At 43.6% G+C, this 19,410-nt stretch overlaps 1 protein-coding gene across 2 annotated transcripts in view; it reads right to left on the reverse strand.

Moving 5' to 3' along the window:
- Positions 1–1,300: 1,300 nt before the first annotated feature.
- map1ab (microtubule-associated protein 1Ab) overlaps positions 1,301–19,410 on the reverse strand; it is a 60,953-nt gene continuing 42,843 nt past the window's right edge. For both annotated transcript variants that reach the window (XM_086209555.1, XM_086209556.1), the window contains 5 exons: positions 18,588–18,670; positions 17,702–17,839; positions 6,588–17,565; positions 5,802–6,034; positions 1,301–5,606 (listed from right to left, as the gene is read on the reverse strand). In XM_086209555.1, the coding sequence (XP_086065681.1) occupies positions 5,451–5,606; positions 5,802–6,034; positions 6,588–17,565; positions 17,702–17,839; positions 18,588–18,670 (11,588 nt within the window). In that variant the 3' untranslated portion in view covers positions 1,301–5,450. The remainder of the gene's footprint in view (positions 5,607–5,801; positions 6,035–6,587; positions 17,566–17,701; positions 17,840–18,587; positions 18,671–19,410) is intronic.

The following is a 19,410-nucleotide window of genomic DNA, read 5'->3' on the forward strand; positions in this document are numbered from 1 at the left end:
GCTAACTTATTTTGACAGGCAGAAGGTGAAGTCTGAGCAGTGAAGCTTAACTTCACTTTCTTGCTTCTGCTTCACAAATCAAAGCTGATCAATGAGCGCTCAACGTCTTTTGTCTCCAGTAATGCAGTCGATAGGTTGTTCTCTCCCCTCGTCTTAAATCACTGCTTTACTGCAGTCAAAGTTCTGTCTGAGTTAACTTGGCCTTTATTTACTGGACCCAATCCCCTTGGAGACATAGAAATGCCAGTTGACGTTAATCTTTCAATATTTAGACACACCTCCATTATTCAGTTATCATAAAAGGTGCAGATCAAATCTCTCTGTGACTAATGGATTAGTAGACAGTTCTTTGCTCCAGACAAAGGTTTCAGACTCTCTACATTAGTGTCTTGAGTGTACTGTAGTAGTCTTGAGTGTACTGTAGTAGTCTTGAATGAACTGTAGTAGTCTTGAGTGAACTGTAGTAGTCTTGAATGAACTGTAGTAGTCTTGAGTGAACTGTAGTAGTCTTGAGTGAACTGTAGTAGTCTTGAGTGTACTGTAGTAGTCTTGAGTGAACTGTAGTAGTCTTGAGTGAACTGTAGTAGTCTTGAGTGTACTGTAGTAGTCTTGAGTGAACTGTTGTAGTCTTGAGTGTACTGTAGTAGTCTTGAGTGAACTGTAGTAGTCTTGAGTGTACTGTAGTAGTCTTGAGTGAACTGTAGTAGTCTTGAGTGTACTGTAGTAGTCTTGAGTGAACTGTAGTAGTCTTGAGTGTACTGTCATACTCTCGTTAACAGGAAATCTCAAGGCCTCAAGAATATTTCTTCAAATTTGGCACAAATGTCCACGGGACTCTTGAGGTTGAGGTCATGTGACATCTACATAAAATTGATCTCAATCATAAATGTCAGACTCTCGTTCACATCCGGCACATTCTTTCATTGTCGTCCACTTAATTACTGCTTCAGTGACGCTAAACTATTTTGATGCATTTAAAAAAAAAAAAAGGAAAAAAAGTTAAATAGGACAAAAAAAACAAACAAACCCACACAGGCGTAGATTTCAGTGTATTTTAATTGATGATCACCAGGCTGTTTCCCTTTTACAATGACTCTGCAGTACTTCTAGTTTTACCAGTTATGTTTAAAGAGAGAGACAGAGATATTGAATATTGCGCTGAAGAAGAAAAACATAACTAAATACAATGCAAAAAAAAAAAAAAAAAATTGAGAGAATCCAACAGAACTACCAGTACAGCGTCTTCTTAACAACATGTAATAGGGCAAACAATAAAAGCACAGCCCAGTATTGTAGTAGGTCATTTCAGTACCAGTTAAGACAATTAGCTTTTTTTTTTTTTTTCAAATATACCTCTCTAAAATAGCATTGTATTTTTTTTGTTATTAATATTTCCATTTTAAACAATTACATTCAGGATTATAACTAAATAAATCACATGCAGAAAGATTAGATGTTATTAAATGATATCTTAATTTTAATGCAGGTATGGCAAATGACATTGAACTGAAAGATGCACTTTTTTCATACAGTATCTTGTCAGCAATTTGTTTACTTTGCTTGATTTAAGGAATATTTAGCATCATGTATCATTCTGTCACTAAAATCAGCTAAAATGGACAGGTGTATATATCTGTATATAGATATATACACCTGTCAGATTTGTTCTCTTTCTGGAGCGATATGTACAAAGTACTTTCATGTACATGTAGCATTTGTTTGAATTTTATTGAAGGTTTTGAATCTGCATGTATTTTCAAGTCATATTCAGGAAAGGTTGCAGCTGCAGTCGGTTCTATTTCTGTGTTCTTGTTCATTATGGGATCTTTGTCGCCTTCCGTCCTGTCATCAAACCATCACTGACATGAACAACCATCCGTCTTCTGTGCTTCCTCGTGTTATTTCTGTCAAGGTTGGTGTGAAAGGTTGTTTTTTTTTTGTTTTTTTTTTGTATTTTTGTTGTTGTTTTTTTCCGAGTGGTTCATGGTTTTAATCCAGCAGCATCCATATTACAGTACCAACTCTACATTCAGAAAAAATAGATCTCTTGTATAGTGCATTCAGCTTTCATATATATTCAGTATTGAGTGATTCACAGCGTTCTGACGCCTTGAAAACATCAAGGTTTTTGGAATCTGCCAACTTAAAAACATTATCCAAAGACAGTACAACTTATCAGACCAGCTACAAAATCGGATCCATACGTTTAAAAAACCTGGCGTTGTGAAGGAGCCACTATCGTAGAAGGGGTGAAGATTGCTTGATCATTTCGTAGATTTGAGGATTTTTCAAAGGGAGTTATTTTCAACTTTTCGCTGCCCGTAATGCACCCTTCAGTCCGTCAAGACTCGCAGGTTTGTACTCTTGTGCGTCACCAGCTGTTAAACATATAGCCTGCATCAAACTCAACAGATCCTCCCCAGTGGGATAAAAAACAAAGTTTTGTCTGAATCAACACGAGGTGCATATCAAGGCTGTTCAAAATGGGCAAATAAAACCTTGCAAAAACGAAAAAGCGAATTGACTAACGATGGTTTGAATGTGAAGGAGGCCAGGCAGAGTACGGAGGAGTGGAGGAGGTATAAAACAAGCTGAAGTGAAGAGTTTTACAGCAAATGGCACAGATCCCAGGCAAGCAAGGTGACGACACACTCTACTGTGGAGCTGGATAATCGAGATTGAGGTAAGAAAAGATAACAATAAAAGACTAGAAAAAACAACTGTGCAAATGAGGGGTTGTTTTGCTCTGGTTGGCAACATCCAGCCAGTCAATCCATCACCAATGACTCGAGGGTCATTTCTGGAAATCGAAGCGAGCTCTGCCGCCGGCATGTCGTCCCCTCGCTTCAACTCAGTCCTTAAAATAAACCACGGCATGAGATCAGCCCCCCCTTGGCAGATATGTATCGGTGTAAACGTGAAAAAAAAAATAGTGTGGCCTCTTAGCACAAATTTAGATCAAATGGATTTGAATTAATTGCAAACATTAGCTTGTTTTTTTTTTTGTTTTTTTTAAAGACGCAACAAAATAAATGATTGTGACGTGAGAATGGGAGCTCTTGAGTCAAGCAGAAAGACCTTTCATTCCACAGAGAACTCACTCAGTGCGTAACCTGCAAAACCAAACCATGCTGCATAAAAGCAAAATGAAAACAGCTACTCTGTGTGTGTTGTACGCTCACACACACACACACACACACACACACAAAACTACCACATTCTTCCTACGGTACGTCCAGTACAATCATGATCATCACATTCATGCTCATTCTATAAATATTATTCCGGGAGTAATATTAGGTCTCGTACCCAGCATCATGTCTCACGAACCACAAGCTCAGTCGGGAGGTTTACGTTATCTTATAATACAACGTCAAGTGTTGATCTGCTGCTGAGCTTCTAATATATTAATATATGTATTAAGACTCTGTGCTTCAACTACAAAAAGAAAACTTCTGAACTCTCTCACCTATGAAAGTGCATTCTGATTTGGTGCAACACTTTGCTCCAAGACATTCAAGTTAGTTTTGAACTTTTCCTAAGTGGCTTAATGCTGAATTGGTGAAAACTGTTGTTTGAATACGCAAAGTATCTTAGATGTGGATATTATTTGTCTGTACTGTATGAACTGATTGGTCTGATCTTTAAAAGTCCTTGGTTCTTTTGCGTTTACCCTGGTTATGTTTCAAAATGGCTGACATGTCCTTACAGTTTAACCCTCGCTCTCTCTCTCTCTCTCTCTCTCTCCAATAACCACATGCAAAAGGCACATAAAGAAAGCCTCCTTCCTGAAAAATAACCCAGATAATAAATACAAATATTGCAGTTCTCACTGGCACAACGTTCCCTCTGCAGGGACCAGCTTCCGTTGCTACATTTGTCACAGGTCACTGCTGTTTTTTTGTTTTTTTGTTTTTTTTCCCCGTCACTTTGCCTCACTACAATGTAGCTGAACAGGCGGATATGACAAAATGATCAAAAAACGTTTGCCTCGGAATCAATCAGTTTGCTGCATCATCACAAAATATATCATTATTGATATAGAAATATTAATCCTATACGAATACTGGAACACATAGAACCAACGAAGACCATGAAAAAGAAGAACGTTTACATCCAGCAGATTAGAGACATCGTCCCGTGACCCGGCGCCTACAGAGTTCACATGGGCATGGACAGCCGTACAGTGTAGTAACGTATCTACAGTACACTCTATTGCATTCCACACTTGAAGGCTGGCTAAAGAATGAATGAACCCTACGTAGTTCTCGCCAAAAGAATCCGAGCTAAAACACAAGCGTCATGCACCAGCTAAGCTGTGAAAGCCGAGAGGAGAGGTGGCAACTTCAGGCGCTTCCTAAAACATCACCACTAATGACCAGAAAGGATCCGTTCACACGATTTATGTCATTACTGATTTGATTTCCAAACCACTGTCGTGCGTGGATTTGAAATTGTCGTGCGCAAAGACGGAAAGCAAAGCCTCAAATTAAGATCTAATTTGCAAATTTTTGCGTTTTTATTTTTTTACTACTCTCGTGAGAACACTTTGCGTCATATCTAAACAAAACTGGCTCACAGTTGAATTTTGGAGAGGTTAACTAACCAAATTGTTTTGAATTTTTGGCACTTCTTTTGGCCTTGTGAATAACAAACTTACCATTTAGTAGGGCTGTGTGACATGGGAGAAAAATGACTATCATTTATATATATATATATATATATATATATATGTGTGTGTGTGTGTGTGTGTGTGTGTGTGTGTGTATTCAGATAAACATTTTTTTGATACTGATATATAGGTTGTGATATCTGCCTCAGTAACTGGATTTCAGAACATTTCTGAAATATTTGTGTCAGAAATCTGACTTGCTACATTGGATTTTTAGCACTGATTTATACAGCAAAACTGTGTATCACGTCCCAAATCTACGATAGTCAGACGACAGCCCATACATATCGATGTATTGCCCAGCCCTACCATGTTGTAATACATCATTTTAGAGTTTGTTTATATTTGAATCAACGGTGTAATAACTAATCTATTGATAATCTGTCAATACGGATTTGGGATAATGATGTTTCCTGCGCGAGGTGAGGGAATCTGATTATTTTCATGAATATTGACAACATTGTTTAATTAGCCACACATATTAGAGCTTGTATAAGATATGTGTTAGGGCAGACAGTAAGAAAACCAACATGAAAGTGTGTCGCTATTTGCGTGATAATCCCACTGTCACAGGAAGCGTAATAAACCCAGAGTTTTGACTTTGATTACAGCGAACAGAATCTAGTGTATTGAGAGCTGCAGCACATGCGTTTGGTACCGTGGGAGAGCGAGAAGCTTTGAAGGAGCAGAGCATGCTGCTCGACCTCCAGTGTGAACAGATGACAGGGAGGGGGAGGACGGGCGGGGAGGGGGGAAAGCACAGAGGGGCTCGTGAAGCTCAGAACTCAATCTTGCAGGCAGGGAAAGACTCATCCTGCATGACTACGGTGCTGCTGGAGGCCAGAACCATGATGTTCAGGTCCTGCTGCCTCTCGTGAGTCTGCTGGTACCATTCTCTGGTCACTTCTGTGTCGTGGGTCGGGATCAGAGTCACCTGACAATGAAAGCAGGAGGGGCGGGGGGGGGGGGTCACAGAGAAGAAAGTGCCGTCAAAGGACAGTTCTGGTGTTTTTAGATGTGACTGGCAACTGCAAAATTGCTGCGATATAAAGAGCTATCCAGTAGTTGTCCATATCAGATCATCCCACGAAAAGTACATGTTTTTGGTAGATGAAGGCAGATAAGATACCTGTAAGTTGGAGCCCCACTGAGCTTTGCCCTCCAGCAGGGCGTCCAGAACTCCTCGACTGGGCTCTCCGCTGCTGGGGTCGTTCCCGCTCACCACATAGTACGCTGCTCGCACTCTCTTAAAGAACTCCTGGTCCACGTTCTTTGCACTGCAGTGGTTGGGCACATAGGCCAGGTCGACATAGACGGGTGGTCCAGGGGGGACGACTGAACTAGTTTTCTGGGAGTTATTACCTGAAGGAAAACAGAGACATAATGCTGAGTTAGTGTAACGAATCCTTTTAGATTTGAAATAAATTCAAATTTCCGATTCCATAACAGTAGAGTACCCTGCTCAACTGAGCAAAATTACATTCTGTTGACTAATTTATTCATACAAATCAGTAAATTATGCTGAATACTTAACCTCAATGCATCATTGCACCTTAATAGAATTGTGACTGTACAGCAAATCCATCATCCTAGCATTCTACTTCCTTTTCAAGAATTCTGTCATGGGACCAATTTCAAACATCTCTGTATGACTTCTGATGACAGCCAATGTTTTGCATTAAGCCCTAATGTACTCAAGTTACAGATGAACTTCAGGCTTTTTCAACCTGGAACCTATTATTTTTTTAAAAAAATCATTTTTTTAAGTCGCTCCAGTATGGAGCAAGGGGTAGCCCCGAGCACGCTATAGTATAATCAATGGGGCAACTGGTTACCATCAAATTACCCTCACGAAAAGGTTTTTGTGAGATTTTCAGTTCAGGATCTGATCGTGAAAAGTCAAAACATAACACACCTGAACTGCTTTTAACGCCGTTGACCAAGCCCTTCCCCGGGTTCAGGATGTCGCTCCTGGAACCCTGGGTCTCAGACATCTTGATCAGCCTGGAGCTTCTGTCCGTGTCCTTCCTCCTGAGGGAGGCAGATCGTGGCGAGGCGGAGTCCTTAGAAGCCTGCTTCACCGGAGTAGAGGACCTCTTCCTGACGTCTCCCTTTCGAGCAGGTGAAGCTGATTTGGGTTTGCTCTTTCTGAGACCCTTGGTGGTCTTGTGTTCTTTCTTGGTTGGTTTCTCTGTGATGGTGTGGTCATTGGGGAGAGCCTCTGGGTCAACCATGCACACATCTGGGTGGGGAGGATGGGGATGAGGGTCCTTCAAGGGAGTGGGGAGAGGATCATGAGTTTTTTGGGCAGCCCTCGGCGATGAAGGATGGTGACCCCCACCAGCTCCAGAGGCAGACAATTTGTCAACAGGTAGATGTTCAGCGTCTTCGTCTGAGTCCAGGTTTCCTTCAGCGGTGATAGACGGACACTCCTCTGTCTCTGGAGGGACATCAGAATCGGACTGTGACGGCAACGACTCGCTGACTGACGTCGGAGGCGTTTCTTCTCCAGCTAACGTCACACCCCCCAGCCCAGATGACATGGTGCTGGGAAACTGATGTGGGCCCTGTCCAGTGTCTCCGTGGTGACTGTGGTGGCGCCTCTGCTTGTGCGACCTCCTTTTAACAGAGTGCTGCTCATGATCGTCCTCACCTCCTTCCTGGGAGTGGTCACTGCGGCTGTCCTCCTCGCCCTCATCACTAGAGAGCTGAGGTGGACTGGGGTTGATGAAGGAAGGAGAGAGTTCTCCTTTACGATGTTTATACTCACAGGAGGAGTAACCCGGAGGGGAGGCAGAGGCGGCGGTGGCTCCTGTGTCCAAGTCAGAGGGACGACCTGCCTTGATGTCTACTTTACTCGATGTCTCTGTATGAAAAGTGTCTTTTGAGGAGGCACCATGGACACCAGCCATCCATTCCATTGTTTCCTCCTCTTCATCATCATCACCATAACCTGGTGGAGGGGCACTTGGGCAATCATCAGGCCTTTGTATTAGCTCCCAATCAGATATGCTGCTCCTTCTCCTCACCTCCAATCTCTCTGCTGGTTTGTCCAATGAGCTTTTCTCCTCTGCTGTTTTTGCTTCTTCCTTCTCGACTTTTTCACTCATCTTCGGATCAAGTGAGTCTTTCTTCTCTACTGTGCTTTCTTTACATGTTTTTTCCTCCACTTTCATCATCTCTAGTTGCTCTTTTGTCTCTGTTTTCTGTTTAACATCCGGGTCCTTTATGGTGTCTGTCTTTTCATCTTTTTCCTTTTCTACCTTTCTGTCTTCTTTGAAAGCTCCTTTTGTCGTCTCCTCTTTCGACTTGGTTATTTGCTCCTTTGTGTCCTCTTCTGTTTTGCTCAGGTCTGCTATGGCACATGAGGTTTTTGTAGCTCCATCAGTCACTGTAGTAATGGAGGTTGTCTGTTGAGATGTTTGCATCACCACTTCAGCTGCAGGTGCAACCGTAGAGGTGATTGTCTTAGTCTCTGTGGCACGCTTGGTACTTTCCACCACATGTGACTCAGCTATTGATGAAAATGTCTCTTTTTGCTCAGCATCTTTGATTTTTTGACATTCAATACGACATGGTAGAGTGCTGTCCTCAATTTCAACATCAGGCTGGTCCTCTGCGAACCCGAGGGACCTCCTGTCAGAGGCGTCAGCCCTTTGAAGGGGAGAAACATCAAAATGAGCCTCAGATGTGGATAAACTGCCTGCCAGGTCTGACGGTTCAGCGCTTGGTAGAGATGTAGCTGTAACGGTAGATAAGACTGAAGACAATGGCTTGGTCTCCTCGGACACTTTGGCAGCAGGTTTTGTTGTCACCTCCATGTACTCATCTCTCTGTAGGCCTCCGGTGCCTGAACTTATAGACTCGGTCATGGCTGAAGAGCTCGATATTGACCCAAATGTTTTGTCTCCAAATTCTTGGCTGAAAGGTGCAGAAGATGAGGCAGACGATAAGTGGCTGTATGATGTGGATGAATATGTTGAAGAGTATGTCATGGTTGTGTATGTGCGGGCTGATAAGGGCATATCCTCGTGTTTTGCAGTGATATCTGAGGTTTGCTTCTCATCCACAGTTTCTTCATGGATGTCTCTTTGGTAATTTTTATCATCGCCTAACTTGGAGAGCTGGGATGAAAGGCTGTCCTCCTTATGGTCCTTCTGAGCTACTTGACTGTCCTCCATGTAAAAATGCTCAGATTCACTCTGGCAAATATCAGCATAGCTGCCTGCGTGAGGAGCAGGGGGACTCGAAGGTTTGGGTGCAGACTCCACGTGGTCAGATGGTTGACCAGGAGCCTTCGTCAAGGTGCTTGGCTCTGCTGACACTTTGTCTTCATCTCCTTTCTTTGACTGTTCAACCTCAGAGGAGGTGACACCCTCGGCAACGGAGAGCCTTCTCATTGAAGTTGGTTCTGGAGACAAATGCTTTTTGTCCAGGTCTTCAGCTTTCTTTGTTTCAGAGGGTATAGGGACATCTGATGAAGTGCTTAGGTCTGGTGATGGAGGAGTCATTTTGTCTTGTTCTTCACTCTTTGTTTCTTTGGATTTGGATGTATCATCAGAGGTGGCTTCATGGGTAGCATCCTTTTCAAGAACCTTTGTTTCAGCAGGTTTTTTACTTACGTCCTGCTTGTCTGCCTCAGTGATTTTATGAGCATCATCTGGTGTGGCTCTGCAGACCGTCTCCTCCTCAGCAGATTTTTTATTTGAGTCCTCAAACATTAACATAGCGTTATCATCAGAGCTAAGTCTGCATATTTCTTTCTCAGACTGCTCTCTGGCACCCTTTTCCATATCTACATCACTTAATTCCTCCTCCTCGTCTTCCTCCTCATCTTCGTCGTCATCATCATCAACAGTGAAGTCTTCACCCTCAACAAGTAATCGTTTATCTACCAAACTTTCTTTTCCTTCAGGGAAGTCTAGTGTGGATTTACAAGAGGTGGAGCAGCTAATTCGGCTGTTGTCTGAAGCAAGAACATTATCATCTACTTCATGTCCTGAAAACGTGGCGACAGGAGTTGTCCTCAGTCCACTTGGTTGTTCTTCTGTTTGTTGGGGTAAAATGTCTTTTTCCGCTGGAGAGTGCCGACCTGATGGAGAACCCTCCTTATCCGAGGACTCTGCAGATTTTTCCTTCTCTTTTTCCTTCATTTTCTCTTCTATGAATTGCCCAGAAGCTGTTGCAGCAGCTGAAGCTTGAGTGAGATCTGATGGGCTCCATGCCCTTGTGGAAGGGGATTCTTGTCTTAATGATAGGCCTGCTGGATGAATATCAGCACTGGTAGAAACTTGATCTCTTTCTCCTCTTTGAAAGGCTACTGTGGTTCCTTCCTTCATATCCTCCTTCTCTTTCTCTGATTTCTCAGGTTTGTCCTCTTTGGGACTGAAAGATTCTGCTGCTTGGGACATTTTGTTGTCCTGCATGTCTATGGATGAGAAGCTCTTGTCTACGTAAGGTGTGTCTGGTCTTTCTTCTCTCTCCCTCTCTTCCTCCAGGCCTTTTTCTCTGTCGTCATGTTCTGGGGAGGCACTTTGACTGTGGCTTCCTTCAGTCTCTGTGAGGGACACTGGGCTGTAGTCAACCCGGCTAAAGGACAAAGGTTCTTCTTTGTACTGATCGTCCAGGAGGAACATGGCTCCTCCAGACTCTGTCTGACTCGTTCTCCTGTTATCATCAATGCCGATGTCGGCAGCGTGATCGAAACTGAGGGGAACCTCAGTTTCCTCTCTTGTGTCAGGATCTTTTGGGATGGGCTTTTCATAAGGGTCATATTTAGATGCCCCACAGGGTTTCTTTTCGTCTTGTTGGCTGTCTGTCTCCTTCTCTGGAGGCATTTTATCACCACTCTCCTTTGTTGCGGAGTCTGATTTTAAGACTTTAGATTGGCCGACATCTTCAGTATCTTTGTCCAACATGAAGTATGAACATGGCTGTGATAGCCCAGGAGAAGCCATCTCTCGTTCCCCCTCCATCTCCCGTTCAGCTTCCTTACCTGGTTTCTCATCCAGCTTTTCTTTTGATACGGCTCCCGGGCCGATCTTAGATGCTTGAGTTGTTTCCTCTCTGCGTGATATTGTTGACTCAACTGGCTTTTTCTCGGTCGACTCAGATGCTTCTTCTGTTTTAGCAGCTGGGGCATCAGAGGCTGGTTCTTGTTTTGGACTAGAGGGTTTCTCCTCCTTTGATGTTACATCAAAGGATGGCTCTGTTCTGGCAGGAGGTGCAGGTGGAGTTTCAGATTTTATATCTTTGTCTGCTTTGGGTGAAAGTCTGCTCTCTTCTTTTCCGATCTCTTCATCAATGGAGGGCTCCTGCATTGTAAGCGTAGGTATGACGACGGTGATCTTTCCAGGTGTGGCCTCTGTAGTTTGCTTACTTATCTGGGAAGTTAGAGATGATGGTAGACCTGCAGGGAAGATATCATGTTCTGATTTTCTCGGCTCCACAGACAAAGGTCGGGAACCTGCCCCTCCCATACAAATATACTCCTCCTCCTCTTCTTCCCGATCTTCATCAGAGGATTGAACGGCGAAGACAGGCTGGTAATCTGCCTTGGATGCTTCTCCTGTAATTGTCTGTGCAGGTTGTTTGGTTTTGTCCAGGTCTTTCTCTTGTAATTCCTCTCTCTCCCATTTCTCCTCTTTGGTTTGGTCCACATCGGTGATATCACTGACCTCTTCTGTCTTTGTGACAGACAATACACTTTCTTTAATAATTTTTTCCTCTTTGACGTCTTCACTCTCACATGTGTACTCTTTTTCTTGTTCTTTCTCCATTTTCTGTTCTTTACTCAGCTCAGCGACATGTGCGTCATCCTTTTCTTTCTCTGTTTTCTCGGGCTGACTGATAACCACCTTCGCTCCTTCGTCTAGTTCTTTCTTCTCCTCCTGGATGAAGCAAATGTCACCTTTCTCTGGTTTCAGGTCTTTGCTCGATGCTGTTACAGAGGGGACTAAAGGTTCCTTCTCTTTCTGAGTTTCAGGAAGTACATCAAAGGTTTCTCCACGTTTGTGCTCGTCACTAGTGTCACATATATCATCCTTTTTAATCTTCTCTTCTTTCACAGCTTGAGCTACAGGAAGATCTTCCTCTTTTGTGTCATCAGTCTTCAGTTTGGAATCAAAAGGATAATCATCTTTCCCTTTAACCTCATCTTTGGCGCTATATGTTGGAGTAGATATTTCTTTTGCAGTCTCCTGCCTTAAACTGGACTCAACTGTAGGCTCTCTCTTGTCATCTTTGATGGATTCAGCTTCAAGACGTCCCTGCTTTCCTGCATCTTTCACTTCCTCCTTGACGGTATCAACTTTAAGATCTTTCTCTTCCAAATCCTTGAGATCTTTATCAACTCCTTTCTCCTTAACTTCATCCAAAAGTGGTTTGGAGTCAGCAGTGGCACTTTTTTCCAGCTCTTTTTCATCTTTTATGGCTTTGAAATCATCTACGTCCTTTTGTGTGTCCTCCTTCATGGGAACAACAGAGGAAACGTCACTCTTTACTTTCTCTTTTTCCGTTTTCTTATCTTCGTCTACAATTTGTTTATCGTAAGTTTCATCCCTCTGAGCTTCTTTTGCTTCCTCCTTGGCGAGTTTTGCGTCTGATGTAATTTCTTTCACATCGATTTTTTCATCTGTTATCGGTTTTACATCAAATGTATCTTTGCTTTCCTCCTTGGTAGGTTTGATATCAGAAACTTCATCCTTAGCTGTTACTGTAGATTCTTCCTCCTTGATGGACTTGATACTGACAGTTTGATCTGGAATTGTCACTTTCTCCTCCTCGGATGGTTTGACAGTGAAGGTTTCCTTATCTGCAGCTTTGTCCTTCTCTTCTGTCGTTGATTTGACATCACAAATATCTTTACAGATTTCTCTCTCCTCCTCTTTCACGGTGTCGTCCTTCAGGCTTACTTTATCCTCTGATATTTTGGCAGGAGGAACATCTTCACTCGTCATTACATCCTCCATTTTGGTGGGTTTGACATCTTTATTTGTTTCTTTTTCCACTTCCACGACTGGTTTGATGACGTCCTTGAGTGTCTCCTCTACCTTTTCTTGTGCAGCAGAGAAATCCTCAGCTTTAGATGTTGTCATAATCTCTTCTTTACTCTCCTCTTGTTTCTTTTCCTCTCCGACTGCTGGTTTAAGAGCGGTTTCCTCCTTACTCGGCAGTGCATCTCTGTCCTCTGTCTTATCAAGTATAATAGCATCAGCTTTACTTGTCATTACGTCTTTGTCCTGCTCTTTCATAAGTCCAGCGTCAGTGCTTTCATCTTTACTTGCCTCTTGCTTCTTTTCTTGCTCTGGTGTGGGTTTTACATGGAGAATCTCATCTTTGCTCATCACTTCATCCTTTTCTTCCGTCTTGGTGGGACTGATTGTTGGGATAGTGTCTTTGACCATGCTGGGCACAGCAGCAGATGGATCATCCTTCCAGACAATGTCTTCTTTGGTGAGTTTAGTAGTGCTGGTATCAGCCATCTCTTTCTCCTTTTGCTCATCTTTGACAGGCTCTGGCTTTTCCATCTCTTCCTCCTTAATTTTGATCTGTTTATCAGATGTTTCATCCTTTTCCTTCTCATCTTCAATAGGCTTCATAATGGTCACATCATCCTTCTTTTCCTCATCTTTAAGAGGCGTGACACATGTGTCATGGACCTTTTCGTCAGATTTTACTGAGCTGATATCAGGAGTACTATCCAATCCTGTGTCTTTCTTCTCCTCCTCTTTTGTTGCCTTACTATCTAACACAACATCCTCGGTTTTCTTGTCTTCACCTTTGCTTCGGAGGTCAAATTCCGCATCTTGTTTTGTATCTTTCTTCTCCTGTTCATCTTTGATCTGCTTGTCTTCAGAGGCAAAAATTTCCTCCTTGACTTCAGGAGCAAGGTCCCTTTCAACACCATCCTTTACAATTTTCTCTTCTTTGGCTGGTTTAATGTCATAAGTATCATCTGTTATGGCCTTTTTCTCTTCTGCGATGGGCTTAACAGCAGAAACGTCTTCTTGTATGGGTTTCTGTTCATCCACTGGTTTGACATCCGAGGTGTCATCATCCTTTTTTGTCTCTTTTTCTTGCTCTGCCATGATGGGTTTAACTACAGGTTTACCATCATCTTTCTTGTCATCGTCATCGTCAAGATAACGACCATCCTTCTCTGGAAATTTAGCTTGAACTGGCATTTTAGGCTCTTTGACATCTTCAACACGTCCTGACACGGATGGTTGAACCTCTGTTAAAGGTGCAGCAGCAGTAGCAGGTGTGGTCTCTGTCAGTTTTTTGTCATCTTTGGGTTCTGAGGAAACATCTTTTTCCGGCTCTTTCGTGGGTGGAACCTCTTTTATTTCCTTGTCTAATGTTTTCTCCAAATATGTCTCAGGCTGATCAGTCTTCTGTTTGTCAACATCTTTCTCCATCTCTGCTTCATCTTTCTTTTTGTCTTCGGTTGTGGTGACGAGATCGGGGAGGGTTTTTATCTTCTCATCCACTGGCGACTGACGAAGTGGTGAATGAGCTGCACTTGGCGGTCCTGACTGTGTAGGGGAGGCCATTTTCACAGTGATATCATCTGGACTGAAGCAGCGCTCCTCACTCTCTGAAGTTGCAGATTCTGATCCAAAAGGCCTAGAGGGCACAACTGATGAAATATCTTTAGGTGTTACCGCATCTATATTTTCTTCTTCAACTGGTAAGTGGACTGTTTTGGAGTCATCTACGGACTTTGAGACAGGGGATTCAGAGACGACACCCTTTTCATCGTCTTTCTCTTTTTCCTGGAGTTTTTCAGAAGAAGCATATCCCTCTTGGAGTTTTTCAAGAGAAATGTCAACATTAGGAGTTTGGTCTTCCTCCTCTTCTTCTTCCTCCTCCTCCTCTTCCACATTAGCATCAGGAACCTTGGTAGCTGTCTTCACTTCCACAACAGGAAGCTGTACGCCGGTAGGTGGAGACTTGGATTGCTTGTCTTCTTCCAGAGAAGGGGGTGACAGCGTTCCTGCAGAGAGAGGTTGCTCTTGGCTTTGGGTGGCATCAGGTGGAGTCGACACTGTAGTTCTGGCTTGTTCTTCAGCTGCTGGAGCTGCAACACATGGATCTTCTGCGATAGAAGGAGGGAATGAGGACACTTTGTCGTACTCAGTGATGGACGTTGCAGAGGACACATGCTCTTCTTCTGCGAGAGGAGCAGTGATGATGTTGGTGAACACAGAAACTTGCTCCTGCACACCAGGGAAGAAGCCTTTCTCAGTCATAGCTGCAGCTTGCATCTCCCTCATGCCATGAATGTCTACAAATGATCCAGTCTGATCTGGGACAGAGATGTCGTAGGCGCCAACGTCGTACTGAAGGTGCGGTATCCTCTCCTCCGCCTCCTCGTGGATCTCCTCGTCAGAGATGGTTTGTTCTGTCTCAGAGTAACCGGGAATGGTCTCGTCTTGAATATAGGAGACTGGTTCTGCTGCAGTGGCGGCTTGAACTACTGAGGTTATAGGAGCTGTTGCCCCTCCTACGTGGGACAGGTAGTCTTCATCCTCCTCTTCCTCATCTTTGGCTGTCACGATGTCACTGGTTTTGCTTTCACTCACCATTTTTTCTTCTGCCACATCCTCAGGTGTGACTTTGATCTCTTCGTCTGCTATCACGTCTAAATCTTCGACCTCCTCCAGCTCAGCTTTCTCAACTGCCTCCTCTTCCTCTTCCTCCTTCGCCATCTGTGGCTCCTCTTGTGTGTCAACCTTAGCTGAGACAATTTCAGATTTCTCCATTTCTTCAATTTCATGTTTTCTGTCCAGCCCATCATCCTTTGTCTCCTTCCACTGTGATTCATCTTCCTCCTCTCCTATTCCCATGTCCTCCTCCTCCTCCTCCTCAGTCTTCCTTTTAGCAGTTGGAACCTCTTCTTGTTTCTCCTCCTCGTCCTCATCTTGAGTTGCAGCTCCCTCATCCTCAAGTTTTTGAGCATCTTCTGATTCTCCCTCTGGTGCTGACTCATCTTTGTCTTCATATGCAGCCTCAGTTTTTACTGGAGCCTCCTTTTCAGGGGACTTTGTGTCGGGTTGAATTTCAGGTTCTTGTGCTTCCTGCTTCTCTTGTTCTGTCGGCTCCACTGAGACTTCACTACTGTCTGGTGGCTGTGCTGATACAATTTCATCTTCAGCTTTTTCCTCTTCAAAATCCTTGGTGAGGTTTTCAGGAGTAGCGGGAGCACACGTGCCCTCAACAGCTCCATTTTCAACAGGTTCGGGTTGAACAGTTGGAGCTTTTGGCTCCTTTTTCTTTGCTTCAGCAGTCTCAGCCTTTGCTGCTTTCATTTTACCAGTCTTGGCTTTACTTGACACTTTTGCTTTATGTAATGTCTTTCGGACTTCTGGTGTAAGTGGTTTTAGGTCAGGCTTTGTAATTTTTCTCAGCTCGGGTTTTGATGTGTCCTTCTTCTTGTCCTCTTTGGACTTGACATCTTTTTTCTCATCTTTTTTGACAGACTCGTCTTTCTTTATTTTCTTGATCTCTTTCTTTTCCTTGTCTTTCTTCTCATCCATTTTGGACACTCTTTCTTTCGAATGTTTTCTCATGGATTTTTCTTTCATAAGTTTCTTTTTCTCTGGCACGTCAGCTTTAGATTTGATTGTTTTTGTAGGCTTTTTCTCCTCTTTTTTCTCTGATATGTTTTCCTTCACAGAGTCGCTCTTTGCCTCTGTGGCAATGGATACATCATCCTGTCCTTCAGTTTCTTTCTTTGAGGTCTTTGCAGTAGTCTTCGGGGAGGACTTCAGACTCTCTTTGCTATCTGTTCTTTGTTTTAACTTTGTCTGCTTTATGACAGAGGGAGGAGCTCCTGAGGCGATGTCCTTTTGTGTAGCGACAGGATAGCGCAAGAAGTCAAGGTGCCTTAATTTTTCTAGCCCCTCCAGAATCTTATTTTGTGGTGCGTTTCCAGGGAACAGCACTCGGATGATCTTTTCCGTGGGGCTGGCGGGAAGCCAGACAACTAAGGCTGTAACTGATGTCAGGTAGGGCACAGATATTTCTCCTTCCTTCCCATTAGGAAGCACAATGCCAGTTTTGGCCTTGCTGTTGCCGGCCCACTTTTGCATTAAAAACTGCATCTCTTTGCTGTCTTTGACAGGGTTTAGAATATACATGTCTAACCTGCCCACTCCCATCTTGTGGAACAGAGTAATAGGCTCAATCGTGTTGCTGACCACTCGAAACAGAGGCTCTGGCTTGATTCCTAGTTTGTTAAGGTACTGCAAAGTAAGAGAGGCCTCTTCGATGCTGCGTTTGACTTTAAGATTAGATTCTGGCATACGTAGCTTCTCTGGTACGTTGAAGAACACCACACCCAGTTCTGGAGAGATCAAGTTCTTCATCCAGTCGTTATAGTTGGTGGATCCTTGAGATTGCTCCTCATCTTGTTCTGCTATCTTCCTCTGAAGAAGCCCATTGATACCTGGGAGATTGTCAGCGCCGATATGTGTGAGAAGGATCGAGTCGATGCGGTCCAGGTGACGCACCAGCTTCCAGAAGCAGGACTTTCGTTCAGAGCCACCATCTACGAGGATGTTGAAGCCATTCACAGCAAAGAGAGCAGAGTCTCCTCGTCCGCCAGGGAAGATGTAGCAACATGGTTTGGATAGTTTCAGGAAACCTCCTGATGTAGGTGGCTCCAGGAGGTCAAAAGGTGAGGGGACGTCAACTGTTTCAGAGATGTACTCTGTGAACTCGGTGACGCCCTCCATCTTGGGGACGACCGGCTCAGGGTTTAGTTTGTATTCCAGGAACTCCTTCAGGATCTGCTGCTGTCCCAGGGAGCTCCAGCCCACCTCCCCACGGCAGGACACAGTCAGTGTAGCCTGCTGCTTGGGGGCTGTGGTGCCAAGTAATTCACTGACCTGCAGGAAGGGGAAAAACACAGATGTTTCAACATGGTGGACTTGTGTAGTTAAGATGGACATTATAACACCAACAAATAAATAAATGAAACCTAAACCTGTGTGGTTCTCATAGAGGACAGTGGATGTGACTCACCCCAGGATCAGAAAAGATACTTGAAAAGGTCTGGTAGGTGAAAACCCCCGTTTGAAGAAGAAGGCCACCGTGATCTGAGCTTTGGCCGCTCAAGACCAGAAGCTTGCGTCCTGCTGAGTCTGTGACGAGAGACTGGATCTGGGACAGACACACACGCACGCACACATACACACACACACGCACGCACGCACGCACGCGCGCGCACACACACACACACACACACACACACACACACACACACACACAGAACGAGGTCGACAGAGGACAGTTAGAGGGGACACAGCATCACCAGGATAACATAATAAATACCTGAGTCATTGATAATAGAAGATACACTTCCATTGTGTCAAGGTTAACGAGATGTAAGAATCACTTTCTGGGATCAAATCACCATACACAAAGGTCTCCAGGCTTTATATTCATGGGTTTTCTTAACAAATGAGAAGCAGGTGATTTACAAAGCACATAGAGTTATTTACATTTCTTAAAGTTTTCTATCTGATCACCACTTTGGACCAACTTATCTCCTGTTATAAGCTTATCTTGTCCATTTGTCAGGATGAGTGAAAACAACCAACAACATCTGGTCCACATAAGCAGCTGCTAACAGCACGAGTTGAACTAAATAATTGACTTTCTCTTTTCCCTTCTATCACCGTTCACTCTTTTCGCCTCTACCGCGATGAAAAAAGAATATCCTTTCGGAAACCAGTAGTAAAACTGCGATATCATACCAGCAATACTGATGGAAAAAGTATTTTTCATTCTCCCTTTAAACGTTTCCAGTCGTGTAGACACGTGCCAGCAGAATAACTTTTCGTCTTCTGAATGTAAATGTGCGTGCAACCAGCACGGCCCTGTGTGTTTGTGAATATGTTGACCTCACCTCTGATACAACGGTGTTGTGTGAGGGGTTGACGAGCACCACGGTCTCTAGGACATCACTGCTGTAGTGGAGAGTCCTCTGTCCTGCAGGAGGAGATTCAAAACATTATAAATTTTGTGTCAGTGAAGCGAGACGTCCAAATGAAGGTTTTGAAGATTAAAGGAGGTAAACAAGTTGACCACAAGTATTTCCAGATGCTCAGACTGCTGGATGCCATCCAGACTGGACCACACAGAACGTACAGCTCATGATTCATGACTAAAACTGAAGACAAACAAACACACGCAGACACAATCTTCAGTCAGGTTTATGAAACCTTGCGTGTACTCAGACTTCTGATTTATGATTCTCAATCATTGGAGTCATAAACTGAGGTTGACACACCCTCAGTAAGCTCATTTCCCTATAAATCCCTGTTGCTGTTTTATCATTATTTAGAGACGGCGATGAAAAGGACAGCAAAGAAGAAAAAAAAACACAGGTTAAGTGTGAAATCGTAGTGATGGTTAGAAGAGTTTAGAGGAGGAGAGTTATTTAAATCTCAGTAGAACCAACAAAATGAGAAGAGTGAAGTCACAAAACCTGAGTGACGACATTAATCCCGTTAATAATCTGAGCTCAGAATCCTGAACCAAAAGAAGCTAATCTTTTTTTTTGGGGGGGGGGGGGGGGGGGGCGTGGTGGTGTTGAATTCCCACTTTTTTTTTTACTCTTCCCCTTCTACTTGTGGCCAAAAACTCACACAGATGTGCATATTACCTCATTGCATGTTCCTTTTGTGCTAGTACCAATTTCTGTGTAGAGCGACATGCATGTATTTTTT

The sequence above is a fragment of the Aulostomus chinensis genome, chromosome 7 (assembly GCF_037954235.1).
Source record: "Aulostomus chinensis isolate RoL2024-O1b breed Wild chromosome 7, RoL_Achi_v1.0, whole genome shotgun sequence".
Classification (NCBI taxonomy): domain Eukaryota; kingdom Metazoa; phylum Chordata; class Actinopteri; order Syngnathiformes; family Aulostomidae; genus Aulostomus; species Aulostomus chinensis.